General features: G+C 41.7%; 1 protein-coding gene across 7 annotated transcripts; it reads right to left on the bottom strand.

The window, feature by feature from the left end:
* Nucleotides 1–480: 480 nt before the first annotated feature.
* LOC105894324 (solute carrier family 41 member 1) lies at nucleotides 481–18637 on the bottom strand. Of its 7 annotated transcripts, none has more exons than XM_031566750.2 (11): nucleotides 18461–18637; nucleotides 16664–16990; nucleotides 9996–10103; nucleotides 6177–6248; nucleotides 5548–5725; nucleotides 5040–5186; nucleotides 4475–4619; nucleotides 4216–4295; nucleotides 2762–2896; nucleotides 2198–2346; nucleotides 481–1756 (listed from the first exon to the last, which is right to left on the bottom strand). In XM_031566750.2, exons 2-11 carry the CDS (start codon nucleotides 16964–16966, stop codon nucleotides 1583–1585), a joined length of 1491 nt encoding a protein of 496 aa, XP_031422610.1. In that variant the 5' UTR covers nucleotides 16967–16990; nucleotides 18461–18637; the 3' UTR covers nucleotides 481–1582. The 7 variants fall into 7 exon arrangements, with proteins under 7 accessions (XP_031422610.1, XP_031422606.1, XP_031422609.1 ...); XM_031566746.2 differs by lacking the exon at nucleotides 18461–18637 and adding an exon at nucleotides 17292–18065; XM_031566749.2 differs by lacking the exon at nucleotides 18461–18637 and adding an exon at nucleotides 17370–18063.
* Between the last annotated feature and the right edge of the window lie 1494 nt (nucleotides 18638–20131).

Below are 20131 nucleotides of genomic sequence, written 5' to 3'. Positions count from 1 at the left end.
TTTCATCCACACCTGTCCTGTTTGAAGCCCATGACACATGGCAGAGGATATGTTTTCCTTCAAAGGAACCAACGTCTGGGGCCTCTGGGGTAAAGATTACATCTATCAGACCTAAAATCCAATACTGACTGATTTTGAAGAGGTGTGCAAAGTATTAACTATTGTGTGACTTCTTGTGCACTATGTATGACTAGTAATGTGGACCCGTGTAGAGAAAGGAGGCCTCGTGTCCACCCAAGGTGTAACTCCTGACAGCCTGTGTGCATCTCGGTACTGTGAGAAATCATTTTGAAAATTCATGGAGTTGGAAAAAGTTTTTCATAATATGAGAATCGGTGAAAATCTTACTTTAGATTCCTTGCTCATAGTCATTGTAGCTCAGATATTTCTATCAGCTTTTAGTCTCATTGAAGTGGATACAAGCTAACATGAATGACAACTGCTGGGAAACTTATTTACTAAAATGAGGAAGCCCTCAGCTAATGGTAGGAGGTTTTTATTGTCCTGATATCAATCATACAGGGTACATTCAAGACAATTAAACACACCTTCACATGAATCATTCCCATGGGTTTGAGAATGTCTGACTTTTCACTGAAGCACTGCTATGGAGGGAACGCTTCTGCCAAAAACAAACCATGTGGACATAGTATTCATTTGATCGTAAGTTATTGTGGAGCTTCCTGTTTACTGCCGTATTTACAAAAAAATAAAAAATAAATGAATTTTTCAACAAAATGTATTTTGTTTTATTTATGAAAAAAACAAACCTATTTGATAAAACAATTTCCTTATGATGTTAGAAATAAAGTTAATTCCGCAAATGTAGAAGTGAATTAAGGATTTACAATAACAAGTGGTACCGAATGGGGTTTCAAATTCAGCACAATTTTGTCAGTGAAATATAAAATGTTGTTAAAGTGTATGAAACTGTATATTGCTTATGTGCAAGCTACTCACAGCAAAGCACAAATTCTATTATTTTCTTTATTATTTCTTTATATGTTCACCTCGTGGAGATGGCAACCACTGGCTAGGGTTACAGGCGTAGTGAAAGCTCTACCACTATTGTATACCATGCTTATGTTTAAGAATGTCATTTCACAATGTGGTACTGAAAAATCAGACATGAAGATTTTGTCTTATGTCCCACTACACCCTGCAAATAGCCAATGCATCCTGCATCCATGAATACTGTAAAAATTATCTAATTCATATTATACGTGGCACAAACGATAATTTCGAAGAAAAAGTCCAGTCCTAATCCAATACGATCCAGTTCTCTATCTGTGTGTGTATTATAATGAGATCATTTATATGATGATTCCAGGTAATTTCATACACAAAACAGTTTGTGAGGAAAATGAGTGGTCACCAGCGCAGGTAGACATACATTTTTCAAGTCAAGTAATACCCTGTTGATGAGCCAACAAGGAGTCATGTGTGGTCAGATCCCCCAGTGGGTTGACGTCCTGCTGAACTGTCAGTCAGGTGGGAGACATACAATGCCTGACATCAGGTAGCCCCAGAGCCAGGCCAGAGACAGGCCACATGGGGAGACCCAGGGATGGGGGCTAACTCCTCACAAGCCAAGGCCCTCCACCAGCGAGACCAGATGGAAGCATGAAGCTAAGAAGCCAGTCCCCAGCAGGTCCCCCAGTGCAGTCAGGTATGGGATGGAGAAGTTGTCTGGGTCCAGGCTCCGTCTCCACATGAACCTCACAATCAGGTCAGCCACGTACAGAAGGATCCCCACCTAGGAAGAAACATCCATTCTCCATCAGGCCATTCACCTAACACTATCAACAGCTATCAAATTCAGCATGCATTTGAGTCCTTTCAGAACAGAGAGCTATTGCTCTCATGGACCATCCTTTTAAGACAGAAGCCAGAGCAAAATGAGCAGACTTTCACTATTTACTTTTTGGAATCATTCATTAATAACTGGTTAAGTGTGAGATAGCATCAAGCTAGTAAATGCCAATTGCAAAAGCTGTACGGTGTTGGTTGGTCCTCAAAGGACAAAGTCAGTTCAAAAATGATTTCCCTAAAAAATGTGTCACTCAGCACATTGTCCATTTCATCGTTCAATCATCAAATCACAGGGCAGTCAAGTTGAATTGTGCTGGAACTTGTGGATCTCTGCAGAATTTTAAGGAGTGATTTTCCTGGTGGCCTGCCCTGAACAGATACTAACCTGAAGAAGAGCAGCAGTAAGGTAACAGCAGGTGAAGGCGATGGTGATGGCGGTGTGTCCTCCCTGGAGAAGACTTATTGCTGACAGGAACACTAAGTGACCAGGCACCACCAGCAGAAACAGCACTCGTGCCGATTTGGAGTTCACTCCTGGGAGAACACAGAGATAGAATCAGTCCAACAGAAGTAAAACATTAGGAAAGCCTCTCATTATATAACGGTCACTTTACAGAAAAGGCTATTTTATGCACTTTACTCAAAGCATGACTTAAGTCATAGGAGGTCCCAACCTAATTTAGAGATTAAAGAGTGTGCTCTATAGTGCCATCATTGTGAAACCTACACTCATACCAGCATGGTTACTGTTATTTTACTTTTCTAAATAATTAACCACAATAAGTTGATCAAATACCCAAGCAATATTGGTGCTGGCATATAATAGATACGAGTTCTTATAGCAGCTGAACTACCTTGGCTGAGATGATGATATCCTACTGTGAGTTCAAAAGCATATAATAAAAGCATATAATAGCATATAATATTCTTCATGGTCTTCAATTCCTACCTGAGGAGAAAAAGGTGACACAGGGATTGGGCCAGTGCTGCCTCATGTTGTAGGGCAGAACCCCCGGCAGACTCCAGGAGTGGAGATAGGTGGAGATGCGGCTGGCCTGAATAGCAACCAAGTTCCCCCCCACGCCTGCAGGGAAGGGAGACCACAGTGAACAGACGGAGGAAAAAGATAGAGGGCTAGCCAAATATGCATTCATGCACTCTCAATTCAAACCACAAACCATGGGAATGGACAACATATGTTTTTAGCATATGCATTTGGTTGGGTGTTATGGATTACATTGCACAGCATACATTTTTCCATACCGTCTTGACAGAGAGTTAAATTTTCTGTTGATTTATGGATTTTCCAGCTTTCAACATAAGACCAACTTATGGCTTCACCCGTTACCTTACTCTCAGCCTGAAATATTTAACAACCTAATGATTTATCAAATAAATTATTGAATCACATCGATGCACTCTTGCCAAGTCTGAAGCCAGTGGTCTGGAAAATCTTAGAGGGTTGCCAGACAAGTGTAGTCGCTCAGTGTGGATGTAGTTTTTTTACACACTCCGATAGTATGTACTGAACCAAGATAAATATGAAGATAATTACAACAGAAAAGAAGAGAATGAAGATGATTATACAACAAGCCTGGCTGTTATGACAATGAGATGTCTGAGGGGACAGTGCTGCCCTGAAGAGAGGAAGGGGAAATCTAAACCAGAGCACTGGTGGCTAGCAGTCATTTCACTGGAGGCTATTTTGCCATTCTGCGTGTCCCTTTGCACTGCCAATGTTGGGCCATGACTATGCAGTTCGTGGGCAAAAACATCTGGCCAGACAGTCTTAAACAGATGCAACTGCAAGGCTTTGTAAGATTTGCCAGCTATTCCTTTGTAATATCACCTGAAACACCAGAAAGACTAGAAAAGAGGAGAGCAATGACTGTAATCAAAATCCTATTCATACTGAAAACGCTTAGAGATATGGGTAATTCTTCAGCTTGGCTGAAGTACCAGAGAGCAATTTTCCCCTGAAAGCCCCCTGCGGAGAGACCAATAACTAAACCATGCTGAGGGAAACACATATTTATTTCATAACGGGGCTAAGCCCACTGGCGGCGCGTGACACCCTGCAACTTCAGACTTTAGAACACGGCTCAATTTCTTGGGCGTCTGGTCCCTTTATGGCACTGTGGCTTAACAATAGGACTTTTCTTTCATTACCAACCATTGCCACTAGTAAACAAAACGAACTAACATTACCCAGCTAGAATGACGACTCAATGGTATATTAATATCTAGCTAGCCATTGTACATTTCTCTCATTGTTATGCTTTCAACTATCACTAAATAATATCTTCTTTTCACCGTTTTGATGCTAACACTGTTAATGGGTGTTTCAAAATGCTTGGTGCGCTGGCTATAAACAGATCTAAACAGTGCTACAAGACCCCTTACCATTGATGACAGGTGTAAAAACAGCCATTCCCTCAAATTTAGGGTCGCTCACTGTCCTGTCAAGAATAAGACCTCCAAAACTGAAAAAAAGCCAATACAAAGTACAAAGTTAGTAGTAGTACTAGTGACAAACATGATGATACTCCAAAACATTTACACCATACTGTGTACTTGTAAGGATTATTTTGACAGATGTGTAAGATGAACATTGTATTGTGTGTTGGGGCGGATGTGTTCCCATTGACCCCAGCGCCAGCACCTGCTGATGGACATGGCCACAATGACAGGCTGCCAGCCAGACCTGAGGACCTCCCTGATCTGTGGACTCCGCCGGGCAATGACCACCCACACAGGGATGAGGACCAGGAAGAAGACACACACTAGAGGGGACAGGTACCACACGTCTGCACACAGACAGGGAGAGCACCGTCAGAAGAGCATCACAGTGAGCCAGAAGTTCCAATATTAAGTATTTGTGATTTTACACACCAATACTGACCTCTTCTGGTGAAAGGATGTTACAGCTACACTTTACTTATGAGCATACTTGATATTATTATGTCTACTACATCTCATTTCAGTGCCACCTTATGTCCTCAAGTAAGTATATACTAACATATTACTAACTCTACATATACTATTACTACAAGTACATCTTATAACATGGGCTAACACAAAAAAGTATATTATACTTTTTCAACTACAATATTTGAAAGAAAACATTATATATAGTGTGGCTGTTCACACAGTGTTCATGGTCTCTGACAATATGTGCATGTAGACAAAGAATGCAGATATCCAAAATGCCATCCACAGAGACACACCTCTGTATTCAAACAGAGTGCTGCTGACTCCAGACAGTAAGGACAAGGTGATGAGGTCTCCTAAACTGGCCGCTATTGGGGTGGCCACATTGTCTGGGTTGATTCCCACTTTCCTGGACATGATTATCACCCCGATCATCACCAGACCTGAGGAGGGGGGAAAGGACAGGGAGCATTGCTGACAGAGCCTTAGCAGAGCACAGGACACAGAAACAGAGTGGACGGCACACATTTACAGTTAGTTTCAAGGATGCTAGAATGAGAGAAAAAGTCATATATAATCAACTGTTGGGATAAACCCATGGCAATAGCTTTGATAGCAATATAGCTTTGAATCCGACTTTAATAGTATTGGCTTTGTTATGTAGTGCAGTACCTAAGGTTAGTGCTCTGTTATGTAGTGCAGTACCTAAGGACAGTGCTCTGTTATGTAGTGTAGTACCTAAGGTTAGAGCTTTGTTATGTAGTGCAGTACCTAAGGATAGTGCTTTGTTATGTAGTGCAGTACCTAAGGACAGTGCTTTGTTATGTAGTGCAGTACCTAAGGACAGTGCTGCCACAAACGCAGTGGTCACACTGCTAGCACACAGCACAGCCGCCTGGTCCAGCTCCACCCCTCCTCGAGAGAACGCCCCCAGCACCACTGCTGCCATAGCAGCCAGGAAGCCCACCACTGTGGCCTGAACCTGGGGGATGGACACACATCCACCCAGAGAGAGAGAGAGAGAGAGAGAGAGAGAGAGAGAGAGGACAGAATGAGCTTAACCACAGATCACCTTTAAGTTTGTGGACTGACACAGGCTTTCTTTAGTGAAGCTGTTTAGGTCCAGTGTCTCCATCCTATCAGCATAAGATAAGATTTAGGATAAAAAATCAAGACTGTGGCTCTATTGTCTCAGCCTATTTTCACTTTGGAACTTACAGAGATATAAATGAATGCACTGGGGCAATGGATTCTCTTTATTATTATTATCATTATTCAAATAATAATACTTATTATTATATTTTATTATTTATTGTATCTGCATCTATAATACATCACTGTAATACACACAATTGAGTCAAATGCTATTATTCATTTCTAATAGGTGGGAGAGGACATTAGTTGATTTCAAGCTGTAATGCAATTATAAGCACCTGTATTAGAGCCAGATTGCTGCACACCATTATCCACTGCTGGTTGGGGTCATCCATTTGTCCAGTGTTTGCCTAGTCAACAGGAAAAGATCAGGTCATTTGGAATCCAGTCAATCAATACAAAGCTGAAAGCTGGAACATTTGAACACATGGATTGCTTTTACTCTCTTCTGTCATGCAGCTTGCAAAAAAATAAAGCTTGTTGTATCGCTTTCATATGTTCACATGAACTTTTTGAAGCAATGCTGCAGTACTTTGAGGAAGGTCACAGACACATGTTTCATACAGTGGCTTGCAAAAGTATTCAATATCCCTGAAAGTCATCACCATTTTCTGTAACACAGAAGATAAATACACATATTCGTCTAGTCAGTGTAGACATTGAGAACACTAATGCTGTAATAGATTTACAGTTCTAGTTCCTTTTTCTACTCAAATTAAAGTAATTCAAAACTTAAACATTCTGCCTGCAATAGGATAGGTATAGTATAGTATTCAATAGGTATAGTATCCACCCCCTATACATTAATACTTGGTAGAGAACCCGCTTGCTGAAATAACAGCCAGAAATGAGACAGTACCAATTTTGCAAGTAGTTCAGTGTTTTCCCTCATTCATTTAGGTAGAACTTATACAGAACATGTACGTTGATAAGATGGCAGGCCTTGACTGTAGTGCCACGGATTCTCAGTAGGATTTAGATCAGGGCTTTGACTGAGTGATTCTCGAATGATCCCTTTACAGTTTCTGAGCAACTCCAGTGTTGCTTTAGCCTTGTGCCTTGGGTAATTATCCTACTGGTAGGTAATCCCTCTCTCAAGCCTTAGATTTACAACAGAACACAACAGGTTTTCTTGTGATATTGTGTAGAATGTATTTCCATTCATCCTCCCCTCCATTCTAAAAGTCAGTTTCCCAGTTCCTGCAGTCGAGAAATATCCCCACAGCATGAGGTTACCACTGCATATTTCACGGGATGGTGGGGTGGTGTTTCTTCAGGCATCAGCAGTGTTAGATTTACGCCACAGCCTCTATTTTGGTCTCATATGACCATAGAAACCCTTTCCCATGTCTCCTCCACACATGCCTTCATGGGGATCTTCTAAAACAATGGCTTCTTTTTGCCACCCTCCAACAGAGTCCAGTTTAATGGATAGCTCTTAAGATTGTGTACACCTACACCTTGAACTTTTAGATTTTCTGGGGTGATGTGTGGTCAGTGGTGGCCTCGGCCAATTCTTCGGATGGTTGGTTTGGGAGACAGGCAGCAAAAGCAGCTGGGTGGTGTAATGCAACTTCCACTTTATTCAAATGGATCCAAGGATGCTCAATTGGACATCAAAACACTTGGATACTTTCTTGGAGTCTGCTCCTCACTTAAGTATTTGAATCACTATGTCTCTTTAGTCTTCATTCCATCTGTCCATCGAATTTTGGAAGGTTCAAAGGGCACAGCAGAGAGTAAACTAATTTCTAACTAGTTTCTAATATGTTGGCACTCTAAGATTCTTCTGAATGAAGAGTGCATTACAAATAAAATGAATTATTATTATTATTATTATTATTATTATTATTAAACTGAATCACATGGGTGAGGTCATCTATTACTATGGCATGGAAAGCTATTGAGTTTGTCAGAAAGGTAGGAAGGAAGAGCAGGGTCCGGCCAAGTCAAAATGACAGGTTGTAATAGAAAGGCTGATTCGAGAAAGAAGACAGCTGAAGAAACCATGGAAATAAGCAGATGATGAACAGAGAGAAAGTATTAGTGTACTGCAGGCAGAAGTAAAGAGTAACTACACCATATACTGGCAACATTTGGAGACTGGCATCATGGCTGGATGGACCATTTCCCCATTGGCTCCCCATGGCAATGGAGGTAATTATAAGAGCATTTAAATGTGTTGTTGTTGTTGGTGAAAGGCTGCAGGATGGACCCCATCACCTCCCATCCAAACCTACTGTATATGGATGACATGACAATGCTGACTGCTCCATGTGCCCGGCAGCTGTTAACCAAGTTGACAGTCTGACATGGGCAAGGATGAAAGAGAAACCTAGCAAATGTAGGAGTGTTTTTATCTATATGGGAAAACTGGTGGACGAGAGGTTTTATATTGATTGTAAGGTGATTCTTTCTTTTGTAGAAAAATCTGTGAAGAGTTTAGGCAGGTGGTCAATTCCACATTAAATGACTGAGGACAGATTTCAGAGTTTAGAGAATTCATTGTTAAGGCTATCAATACTATTGCGCAGTACAGCATGGGGATATCATTGGCCAGGTACAAGAGTGGAAGAGCAGCGTTTGGGTTAGGTGACGGTATAGGGATGTTATTGAGCAGGTACAAGAGTGGAAGAGCAGCGTTTGGTGACGGTATAGGGATGCTATTGAGCAGGTACAAGAGTGGAAGAGTAGCGTTTGGGTTTGGTGACGGTTGAAAAGCATGGGGTAAGGCTACACTGCCGGAGAAGAGGCTGACTAGCTTTGTACGCAAGCAAGAAGAGGGCAATGGACGAACTGGCATGATGTGGAGACGAGGAAGAACAGCTGGAGAGAACTTGGGGCCATGGACGCTAACCGCATTCCATTTATTGTTGGAGCAACTGCCGATGTCCTCCAAACTCCACAGGACCTCAGTCAGTGGGTGGAGAAGATGGAGGCTGCAAGTTGTGTAAGGGTGTTGGCGCATTAAAACATACTTCGGTCTGGGTGTAAAACTAGCATGAGGCGTTTGGTATACTTCAGCAGACACGGTCTGCGTACAGTCTCCACACTGTGAGGATGATGCAAATTTCCATATGGACTGTCCATGCAGCAAAAAAGAAATCGATACGGACATATCCATATTGACTGCGCATGTGCGATGCCAAACACCACTGCTGAGCCTTCTGGAGGTGTTGTGGGCCTAATTCAATGAAACACTGATGAAGGAAGGTGCCTGCTTGAAACCCCCAGTGAAATGCTCACAAAGGCAGCTTTGTTGTTGTTGTTGTATCCTGCTACTTAGGTTCTATGGTTGGGCAGTCATGTTGTTGTGTTTAGCAATTATGGGCTACAGACAGCGCATGTTGTGCTCTGCAGGAGGGCCTTTATGGATCCCGGGTACAACATGTGGCGCGTGTTGCAGCTATCACCAGCCAGTTGTGCGTTGTTGTTGTATCCTGCTACTCGGGAGCTATAGTTAGATAGTTGTTAGAATGGTTAGGTTAGGTTGTTCCAGAAGGAAATCTCATAGGTGGTACCTCATTTTGATCAGTTATGGTCAAATAACTGGCAATTTATCATTTGTGAAAAATGTGTCATCTGCTTTAATCTGGAACTCAAAGGCATAGGGGTTTGAATACTTATGCAAGTAGTGTATTTCAGATTTGATTATTTTTAACATTGGCAGACATATCACTTATTTAGCCTTCAAAATATACTGGAGCATAAATGTTAACTATAAAAATTAAATCTGCAATGTGGTCTGTTACATTGATAACAGCATTCTTTACTTTACTCTACTTTCTTTAACAGGATATAAATGTCTCACTGAAGTACTTCAATATATTCATATTAATAATATCATATTTCCTATTGACACACTAATGCTATTAAGGATACAAAATGACAAATGTTTTGTGAAACGAAAGTACCTAAAACCTTTGCACAATACTGTATATTGCAGCTGAAATCATAAATACATACAGTTAATAGGTTTATACAACATTTTCAGACTTTCCATATGTTAATAATGTTCCGTTCTGAAGGGAAAATAACATGTTTGAAGACATAACCGTTTTAAAAGGAGTAATGTTAATGTATTCTGGTAGACTTACAGCAGTGGACAGTCTAGCTGCTAGGGTCATCTCCAAGTTGCCCTTCAATCCGACCAATGCTGGAACCAGGATAAATATTTCCGTGATGACTTTAAAAACCTCCCAGTGCTAAGAAGAAAGGTACAGAAGAGTGCAGTTAGCAAGCTTACAATGACCTAGCATCCACGCACTACTTCAAATGAACATGCCGTTGGTATTCTTGTCAAAAGCAACATTGATGGATTGAAGATGGATAAAAGGCTGTGTGGGGAATCTTTAAGAGTTCATATGCTGTGTAGTCATGGTTATTCACTAATAACAAATCAGACACTTATTTAGAAATGTAGCCAGCATGATGAAATCCACAATGTTTGTTCACTAATTGTCATGAGCAACAATAACAGCACGAGTAATATCTCTCCTGTGGTGACCACACATAGAACTTCAAACTAACAGACGAAATGCAAATCCATGCTTATGAATGAATGAATGAAAATCACAGTGTCTCAACACAGACTCATCTGTCTAAAAGCACTCCAAAAATAGACACGCAGTCAAATGATTAGATAAGAAAGCCGGCTACAGTGTCATGCTGGCAGAGTATTTTTAGGCCCTCTGGAGTGCTGGGCTATCTGTCACTTCATGCCACTGCCCTGGGAGCTGGCCTAGTTCTCCTGCTGCTGAGTGTCTGACACAACAACTCTCACTGCCTCTCACAACCACCCCTCCGCCCGCTCGGCAGGTCCTCCACCACCACCAGCTGTCCTCTGTATTCCATCCGAGGGCATTGTTTGAAGCTGAGACCCCTTCCAGTCCCACACACTTGTGTCACTGAAGAACACCTTTCAGGGCGTAGGGCGTTCAAACTGACAGAACCAGCAGATTTCAGGGCACTGAAAGTACCCGGATTGCGCACTGCAAACGGTAAAAAAATGCAGTGTGGAACGATGAACACTTCTCGCCCTAAACGGGCGCCATCTGGGCTACGTAGCGGAAGAGGAGGAGCCCTTTCGGCAGCTTTTCAAGTTGGCTGACTGACGCCTCGCAAATCACTTCAACCATTATTGCTGGTTACAATAACTGTGTTATCTGATAGTACAGTGTCTATTTCTCTGTAACTTTTGAAAAATCTAAGCGAGAAAACGCCCAAAAAAAGTACAAAACACGGCCGTCAGCGGAGTTTGGTCAGCCATCTTTGTTAAAAATTTCCAGTTGGCCGGAGGGAGCTGGCGCACAGATTTATGGGTAAAAGGCTGGCACATTTGCGTCCGTCAGTATTCCATTTGAGACAACACTAATCAGCGACGGAACGCACTACAGATGTAAGTGCATAGTGTGCACTACGCACTGTATTGCAGTGTACTTCGTAAAGTACTCGTTTTTGAGACATAGCCTATAACTTTAATGACCAAGGACACAAACCCAATGCATGGGGAGTTGATACCTTATATGAAAGAAGGTAAGGCATAGCGGACCGCTAATGAAACATTTCATAAATCCAGCTATTCACTAGGTAGTTTGTGCTCTGAGTTGGCAGCCCCATGAAAATATAAGAAAAGCAGAACATAGCCAAATATATTGGTGGAATAAATCAGTTAGCAACCTAGTTAGCTTTTATCAGCGCCAACTATGTTATTTTTTGTCACTTCAAACCAGGTTTGTTGGCAGTTAGCTGTTTAAGACAAAACTCCGTAATACCTCTTTTGAAAATGGAAAAAAACCCAGCATGATCTGATCACAAACAATGGTCATAAAATACTATACATCATACAGTTTACAGTGGGAATGTAAAGCCTCAATGATACGCTACTATCGCCAAACTTGATTGTGATTTTAAAAGACTGTGATATATGGAAAGGTAGTACTGTTTATCCTGAAAGGATAAAGGCTAAGTAAATGCTAAAATTCCTGCATTAGTGAACCTTAAGTCATTGTAAGGCCCTTTCACAAACATACACCAGTGAAGTGTTCTGTGGACATTCAGAATTTATTTAAAAATATATTTTCTGTGAGAAACCATACTTGCACAATATCCATGACAATACCAGCTGCCACCATGCCCAATCCAGCCACCAGGAAGGGCACAAGAACCTGGGCAGCGATGAGGCAGGAGCTCTCGGGCAGGAATCCATGGGCAGAGCGGGTCAGCTTACACGTGAAGCCCCTCAGCTTCTGGCCCTGATAGCACAGCTCCAGTTCCAGCTGTGTGACCACCATGGCCACTTACCCCATTCCCAGCAGCAGTGGGACGCAATGGAGTGGGTGCCAGTGACCCTGTCGATCCTGTGACTAGTAGGCACCAACTGACTTTTTATGTTTCGCACCAAGTATTCGTGGAAACACAACTGTCTCCCAATGAAGTGCCCCAATGAAGATTGAATTTAAAAAAATTATATTTCTCCTTAAGTTGTGCAACACGTGAGAGGACACACTTAATCAGTGCCAACGTATCTCTACTTGTCTGACAGAAGAAACAGTCAAATCCTTCAGTCACTCATTTCTGACAGTACAGATATCCTTCGAGCTCCACAGAAGAACCTGAGGCAGTAGGTGCAAGTCTCAATCTTCTGTGTATTGTATCCCTTTTAGATAGGCAACTACGTTCCTCTTGAAAATGGGTTGCCTATTGGTTTCTTCTCCAGGCTAACTGGTGAGGAGAGGGGAGCACCTTCCAGTCAGGGCGTCCCTGATGCCCTTGGTGGGAAAGCTGCCCAGCTCAAGGCTGTCCTCGTGCTGGGTAAAAATTCAGAAGTGTTCCCCACATGGGGAGGGCTAGTCCGGAAGAGAGCAGGAGCAGTGTCTTCGTCACTGTCGTCGTGACTCACTGTTCCACAGTCCCTTGCTCTGATAGTGATAACCTCCCTCCATCTCTCTCTGCCTGCTTGCAAGCGCACGAAAACACTGCATCATTATCAGCTTGATCTCTCACTGTTTTTTTGCTCTCCCATTTTCCCAGTTTTACCCACAGAAAGTCTGTTCTGATATTTTGGTTTGGTCTCTTTGGGTTAACAGGTGTAAGACCTGACAGAAACACATGTCACAGGGCTGCCTTTTTTCTTCTTCTGTTGATCTGTTTTAGCCCCTCCCTTGGCCAGTGCATGGCAATATGCAAAGCTTCTTTCTGTCACTGCTCTGCTTCCTTCCTGACTCATTCCCAGAATATCTCACTTCATCTCTCTGAGGTCCTGCTGCAGACTTCAGACATCATGGAAGTGTTTTCCCTGAAACCATCATGATGAAAGAGAGAGAGAGAGAAAGAGGGAAAAAGGAGGAGAGGAGAGGCAGACAGGACCCACACAGCAGGTTTGAAAGCTGTGTCTGATAGCTTACGCTGGCTGCCAAGACGCAGGGACAGAGGTAGAGGACGCCCCCACCAGAGCAATGATTCAGCTAAAGTGCACCTTACGGACGGGCAGGGAAATACAGAGCAGGATTGCTCTGCCCCAGTCTTCCCTACAGCTACACTGTATACTGAACATGGTTCCACTTGGACCAATACAGATATAATTTCAGATCCTCAAACAAATCTGTATTATCATAATGAAAGATTAAAAGGCTTTCTACACTGAGCAATAAATACTGTTCTGACCTCGGTACTTTAAATGTGATTACAAGGCACAAAGGTTTAAAACCACACCCAATAAAATGTCTGTGCTAGTACACACTGCATCAGCAATTTCATCATGAGACTAAAAAGATGTGTGTAGTTGAGTGTAAGGGCACATCACTCACTGCGCATCAATAGAGGTGGGGTTGGCTGAGAACCAGAGCCGCTTATACTTATACAGGGGAGTGGCATTATTGAGTTCACATTACCACTGAGAAGACTAATAGTGGAATCAATTCAATTGCCTAGCTGCCAACGGGCTCCTGCTCAAATGATTTAACACGATGTCTTTATTCAGCAGTGCCATCAGACTGCGTAAATGGTGTGAAGAATCAAAACGTGTAAAGCAGGGTAACATCATTGCACTCATTCATTTTCCCAGATCACAGGTATGGTTTGATGTTATTTAAAAATTGGTATGATGACAATGACTGACAATTGCCTAATAAGCTCACTTGTAAACATTTGAATTTGATTAGCTATCACTTTGGATGATATACAGTTGCTGTCAAAGACAATGAATTCAACTGATCATTTAACAAATTCACAGTACAAGAACAAACAATGTTTCGGGAACATTGTAGTATGTTGATTCTAAAATATTTGGCTTGCTCTATAAGGTCAATCAATACATTACAGCAGCAATGAAGCTGACAAGATCATTTAGTTATGTGTGAAATGGAATGCCTAAATGAAGCATTCTCTGACTTAGCACACTTGCTCATTTCTGCCACAGAGCACCGTCAGTCCACCTCTACCCATGCTGGTTTGACACTGTTGCTCTGAGTGTTTGCACAACCCTTTGGGCACCATGAGGAAAACAATCTGTTGGTCATCACCACCACCAGGCAGCCGGCTTCAGAGACTAAGTGCGTTGCATTTCTTGTCACAACAAAGTCAGACACAATGAATGACACTTTCCCACCACAGGGAGGGGACAGGCAGTAGCCTAATGGCAGGGGCTGTGTCTGCTTTACTTGCAGGGCATTAGCATTCAAGTGCATCAACAAGGTGAGCTTATCACTGCTGGTCATTTCCCAAAAGTGCCCCTGGTTTTCCTAAAATGTATGCAATTTCATGCAATTTGAAAAAGGCAACTATCCATATAGGAGGACATAATGAAAACATTGTCATAGTAAAAGCAAGTTACATTTTTCAAAGGACTACTCCCTGAGGCCATCCTTCAAATTATGTTGGTTTGCCATAACCCCACCAACTCAATGAAATTGGGCCCAACCCTATTCGACCTGACGAGTGCCGCTATGTTGTAATACTTAGGCTAGGTTATTGGGTATGAGTACTTTCACCTGACAGATTTGCAGTGAGAGGTTTGCCCACTGTGAGAAGACCCCAACCAATAGCACAAGGAATTTAACATATCTGCCCATAAAGAGAGAGAATGTGTTGGTGTACTGCAGGCAGAAGTGAAAAGTAGACTGGCTACGCTACAGAAGGCGGCTCTAAGTAAAGCAGTCTTCTGAAGGCAGTGTTCTGAAGGCAGTCTTCTGAATGTGAAAGGAAAGATCTTCTTTAGTGTGGTAAAAAAGGAGGTTGGTCTCCTATCTGAAGGCAAATAGTTTGACACATATTTCTGTGATCCAGGATTTTTTGATGTTTAGAACATAGTTGAATAATTGGGCATCAAATGTAGGCAGCAAGAACAGACGGCAGAGACCTCCTTGTGGTATTTTTGGACATCACTAATGCCTTTGGATCAGTGCCACATAGTCCGTTGTGGAAGGGATTCAGTAACTTTCAGGTCCCTGAGAAATTCTCAGTGTTAGTCAAAGCATATTTTGAGGATATTTGGTTGTGCTTTAACACCAGTACCTACACCACATCCTGGTAGTATTTGGAGATCATGGCTGGATACACCATTTCACTGTTGGCTTTCACCATGGAAAAGGAGGTCTAGGCATCTAAATGGGTTGTTGGTGGTGAAAGGCTGTAGGACGGCACTCGGTTACCTCACATCCAAACTTATATGGACAATGCTTACAAAAACGGCTCCATGTGCCCATCGGCTGTTAGCCTAGTTGAAACACAATCTGAAATGGGCAAGGATGAAACAGCAAATATAAAGGAAAACTGGTAGAAGATTTTTATATTGATGGTGAGGCTATTGTAGAGAAACCAGTGAAGAGTTTAGGCAGGTGGTACAATGCCCCGTTGAGTGACCAAGAACAGGTTAAAGAGCTTAGAGAATACCATCGATAAGACCTTCTTGTCTGGAAAATTTAAACTGTGATGTTTGCAGGGTAGCCTTTGACTGGGTATAAAGTTGCTATTTCAGAAGTGGAGACACTTGAGATGATCATAAATAAGGCAGCTAGGAAATGGCCTGGGTTGCCAGTTACCTAAATACTATAATATTGTATGGAAAAGGAATTTTGGAGATACCGATGACCAGCTTGTAATTCAAATGTGCCAAGGCCAGCCTGGAGATGACTTTATCTCAGTCTAAGGATCCAGCAGTCAAGAACACTGCTCCAACGATGACTTTATCTCAGTCTAAGGATCCAGCAGTCAAGAACACTGCTCCAACGATGACTTTATCTCAGTCTAAGGATCCAGCAGTCAAGAACACTGCTCCAACAGAGACAACAGTGAGGAAGTGGAATCCATGAGAAGCCACATTGTATTGTTGTGACTGCTATGAGACTAGACATGGTGTTGTATTCTGAATGTGAACACATTGTTTACCTTATTGAATTGACGATTCTCTTTGAAGATGTGATTGAGGAAGCCTTTGAGAGGAAGAAGCTAAAGTATGTGGAATTGGTAGTGGAGTTGTCTGAGGCTGCTGAGAAAGCGACCTAGTGGTTATGTCTGAGGCACTGAAAGATGTCTTGTGGACACTGTGTTACGTGAAGAAGCCTGTTGTCGGAAGGTGACCAGGGTTCATATTCCATTTTATTCCCTTACCCTAATACAAAACATTTTTCACCTACCCACTGTCTTTTATTGGGGGGATGTTACAGCAAACCAACATTGTTTTTAAAGATGACCTGAAATATCAATTTACCAGTGAGCACATAAAACAATTAACAAACATTTAGCAAATCAAGGCTAAATGACTCACCTGTACAGAGTCAAGTACCATGCCAGCCATCACCATCCCCATCCCTGCAAGCAGGTAGGGGAAGAGCACCTGTAGACAGATGGATATGGATGACTCCTCATCAGCTTTAGCTTCTGTTGTCTTGACCTTCTCTTCCACAGGCTTTTTGGGTGGTAGCATTGGAGGAGGCAGCAGCTGGGTATCATCTTGGGCATCAAAACCTTTCAACAGCTCATTGGTGGCACCACCCTGACCTTTGCCCTTTCCCTTTTTGGACTTTTTAGACCGCCCCCCTTTTCTTTGGCGGACTTCATCCCCAGGCATGGTGGTTTCTGAGTCACTTTCCCACTATAGAAAAAGCGCACAGCATAGTTTTTCACAAAGAAATTTCACAAATAAGAATATGTTCAGTGATCATATACGTAAATGTGTCTGCAATAAACAATGGGCGGCTGAGAGCTTTTAATTAATGTCCTGTAGGCAAAGCAAATATGCCACTAGTGCCAGCGGTGGTCTCTGCCATGTCAGTGATACTGCCTATTACTTGAGTAGCCCCAACAAATGTATTTAAGTAAGCAGTATAGGCTACTCATTTTCAGTGGATCAATGTCAATGTCAATGTCTAGCACACATTTTAATCTATTTTCACCTGAATTCGGCAGAAAAGAGTAAACAGTTTGTTCATTACGGGGCTGCAGGGAGGCTACTGTACAGGGAAAGAAGTCACCTGGTAATTCCCAGCAGGTGGACAAGTGGTTGAGGAAGACTAATCTATGATCGACTGGTTTTGGCATAAAAATCATGCGTAGCCTATTGGTTTGGGTTGAAGTCGATTACTGATGAAATAATGATGAGACAATATTTCCAGTTAAAACTCAGTGCCAGAGTTCACGAGATTATAAAGGTTTGAGGGGATGCGTAACATTCCTCAAAAGCTAATGGCGAGTGAGCATATGAAGTTCAGTAATAATGAGTGCACGACTGTCTTCTGTCAATCTGATAAGATAAAACAAGATCAATTCACCCAACCTTTCCCGCTGCTAACATTTTGGTCCCGTAAACAGACAGATACCCAGTTTCCAGGAAGTGTCAGGTGAGAACCAGACCGATGAATCAGTTGTGAAGCGACCTTAAAGCCTCGAAAACTCAAGTAACGTGAAAGTTATCCCAAAAACGGCTACATCAGTCAATTGATAGATTATTGAGGGATGAGAAGTAAACAAATGTATCTGTGCGTTCTCCCTACAGCAACTGTCTTGTTGGTCGTGATTTGTTTCAGTGAAAATCATGTTGACAAAAGATAAAAAGGCTTAATTATATGGACATGTTTATAAAGTGTCATATTAGCCTACACTGACACGACGCTCAGTGAGACGCCATGTTCATATTCCAAACAGTGACGTTACACACACGTAAAGCTTTTCCCATTTCAACTTAAAAGTTTGAGCCGCAAGATAAAATCGGAAGTCCAACTCGTTTTTATTTCATCCGCATGTTGATTTATAGGCTAATGAATGTTGACCTGTTCACAGGACCACAAGTGAGCAACTGAGCGCATCACGAGTTGGGAGATAAATATGAAAGCTGCAGGCTAAGTTATCAAATGTGTATAACAGAGCTGTAAACGGCATTGTATCAAAATATATTGCCTGCTTATATTTGAGTTAGCCTGGTTATTAAAAGGACACTGCAAATAGCTACGCTACATGTTGAACATTGCTCTGCATATTGCACAAGATTACAAATGACGCCAAATTGCATTAATGGAAATACACTTCATGGAAAAATGTTAACTTAGACTAAATGTGCGTAACTTACCCTAAATGTTGTTATGAATGAGGAGGTCCCAAAATGGAGGAAACCTTTGAAGTGAACTAAGAATATGCTGTATGAAGTGGAAGGACTACCCGAGTGTGTGTGGGGCAGAAAGTGGCATCTTAAATTTCACCTCAGTTGACAGATTGGCACCATCTTATTTGACGGCATCTGCAAACAGCGACAAACGCACGAGCTGTTCCACATGTCATTTGCTAGTGGTCTCAAAGGCAAGTGTCATTGGCCTACTATTAATTTATTAAAACTCTAACGCCTCCACACATCAGGTGGTGCTCATTCCCATTATTCAACTGTAGGCTATCTTTTGTTCATCTCGTCACCACACAAGTTTCATATTTCACTGCAATGTGACACAAAGTAAAAATGGCCTAGGCCTACTTTTAATTTCTATTTCTGTTAGTCAGCTATGGAGATATAGGCTGTTCGTCTACAACTAAATAAGAGATTGATGCAGGGCCTAATGATTATCCAAGAAAATCAATCTGATTCACTCCTTTTGATAAATGGCTGATTAACTTTTAGACTGATGTCTAATGTAAATTAACATGGGACTATCTTCTGAAAGTTGCCATAACAACTAGTGCTGTCAAACGATTAAAATATTTAATCGTGATTAATCGCATTTATGTCATAGTTAACTCAAAATGAATCGCGATTAATCGCAAATTTTTATCTATTCTAAATGTCCCTTCGTTTATTTATTTTTTCCATCTTTTTATTTTTATTTGAATGCCCTTATCAACATGGAAAAGTTGATTGGCTTGCTTTATGCAAATGTTTTATTTTATTGAAAACCAATATTGCCAAACAGGGCGGTACAAAATAAAATTATAAAGTGCACATTTCAGGTAAACAAGGACTCAGCCTATATAGTGCAGTTAAACCATGGCTTAATATTTTCTTTTTTTCAAGTTCGCTGGGAACATAGCAGTCAGGCCTCTTATTTCAGAAACATTGAACCGTAACAGTTAGGTTACCAATAAAAGGTAAGCCTACTACTTCTTTGCTTTCAGCCAGCTGCCTGTTGACATTTTCAGACAACAGTGAAGCTCGCTTCTTTTGCACAACACAACTTTTAAAAGTAAACTTTCCATTCAGAAGCTTTTTATCATCCATTTCGCGGTATCGCGCTCACCATTCACTCAAACCGTAACGTTCGCCTACTACACAGTTTGCGAGGCCAAAAAGAATGTTTATCTAAAAAAAAAAAAAAAATTATAAAAAAAATTCGCGTTAATCTCGCGATAAAAAAATGAACGGCGTTAAAATGGGTTTGCTTTTACGCCGTTAATAACGCGTTAAACTGACAGCACTAATAATAACATTGATGTAGAGTGCGTCGTTCTTTCTGCCACAAGATGGAACCCTCGTATTGCATACAACATAACAGTAAGCCCTGTAAACCGTGCCCTAAATTCCACGAGTTTGATTTTCCTCTCTTTCAGCTCTGTGAGTCTTGCCTATCACAGCCTTGAGCCTTCACACAAGACAGAGAAATGACAGTGATTCTAGTGCATGTTACAGGTGCTATTTATTTCTAATTGATAACCGATAGAATTACACTAAAACGATATAATACTGTAGGCATTAATCATTTTCAAACACGCAGAGTGAGTAAATGGAGAGTAGGCTTGGCTAGGATAAAATGTTCAG

The sequence above is a fragment of the Clupea harengus genome, chromosome 4 (genome assembly GCF_900700415.2).
Source record: "Clupea harengus chromosome 4, Ch_v2.0.2, whole genome shotgun sequence".
NCBI lineage: Eukaryota > Metazoa > Chordata > Actinopteri > Clupeiformes > Clupeidae > Clupea > Clupea harengus.
Note: the sequence above shows the minus strand (reverse complement) of the source record. Positions and strands in the feature narration are given on the sequence as shown.

Coding starts and splice junctions, on each gene's coding strand:
- LOC105894324 (XM_031566746.2), bottom strand. CDS start 17,327: ATGAACAAACTGTTTACTCTTTTCTGCCGAATTCAG. Junction 10,104..16,663: donor TGGTACTTGACTCTGTACAG/GTGAGTCATTTA, acceptor CTTTCTTCTTAG/CACTGGGAGGTTTTTAAAGT. Junction 5,726..6,176: donor GCAATCTGGCTCTAATACAG/GTGCTTATAATT, acceptor TCCATCCCCCAG/GTTCAGGCCACAGTGGTGGG.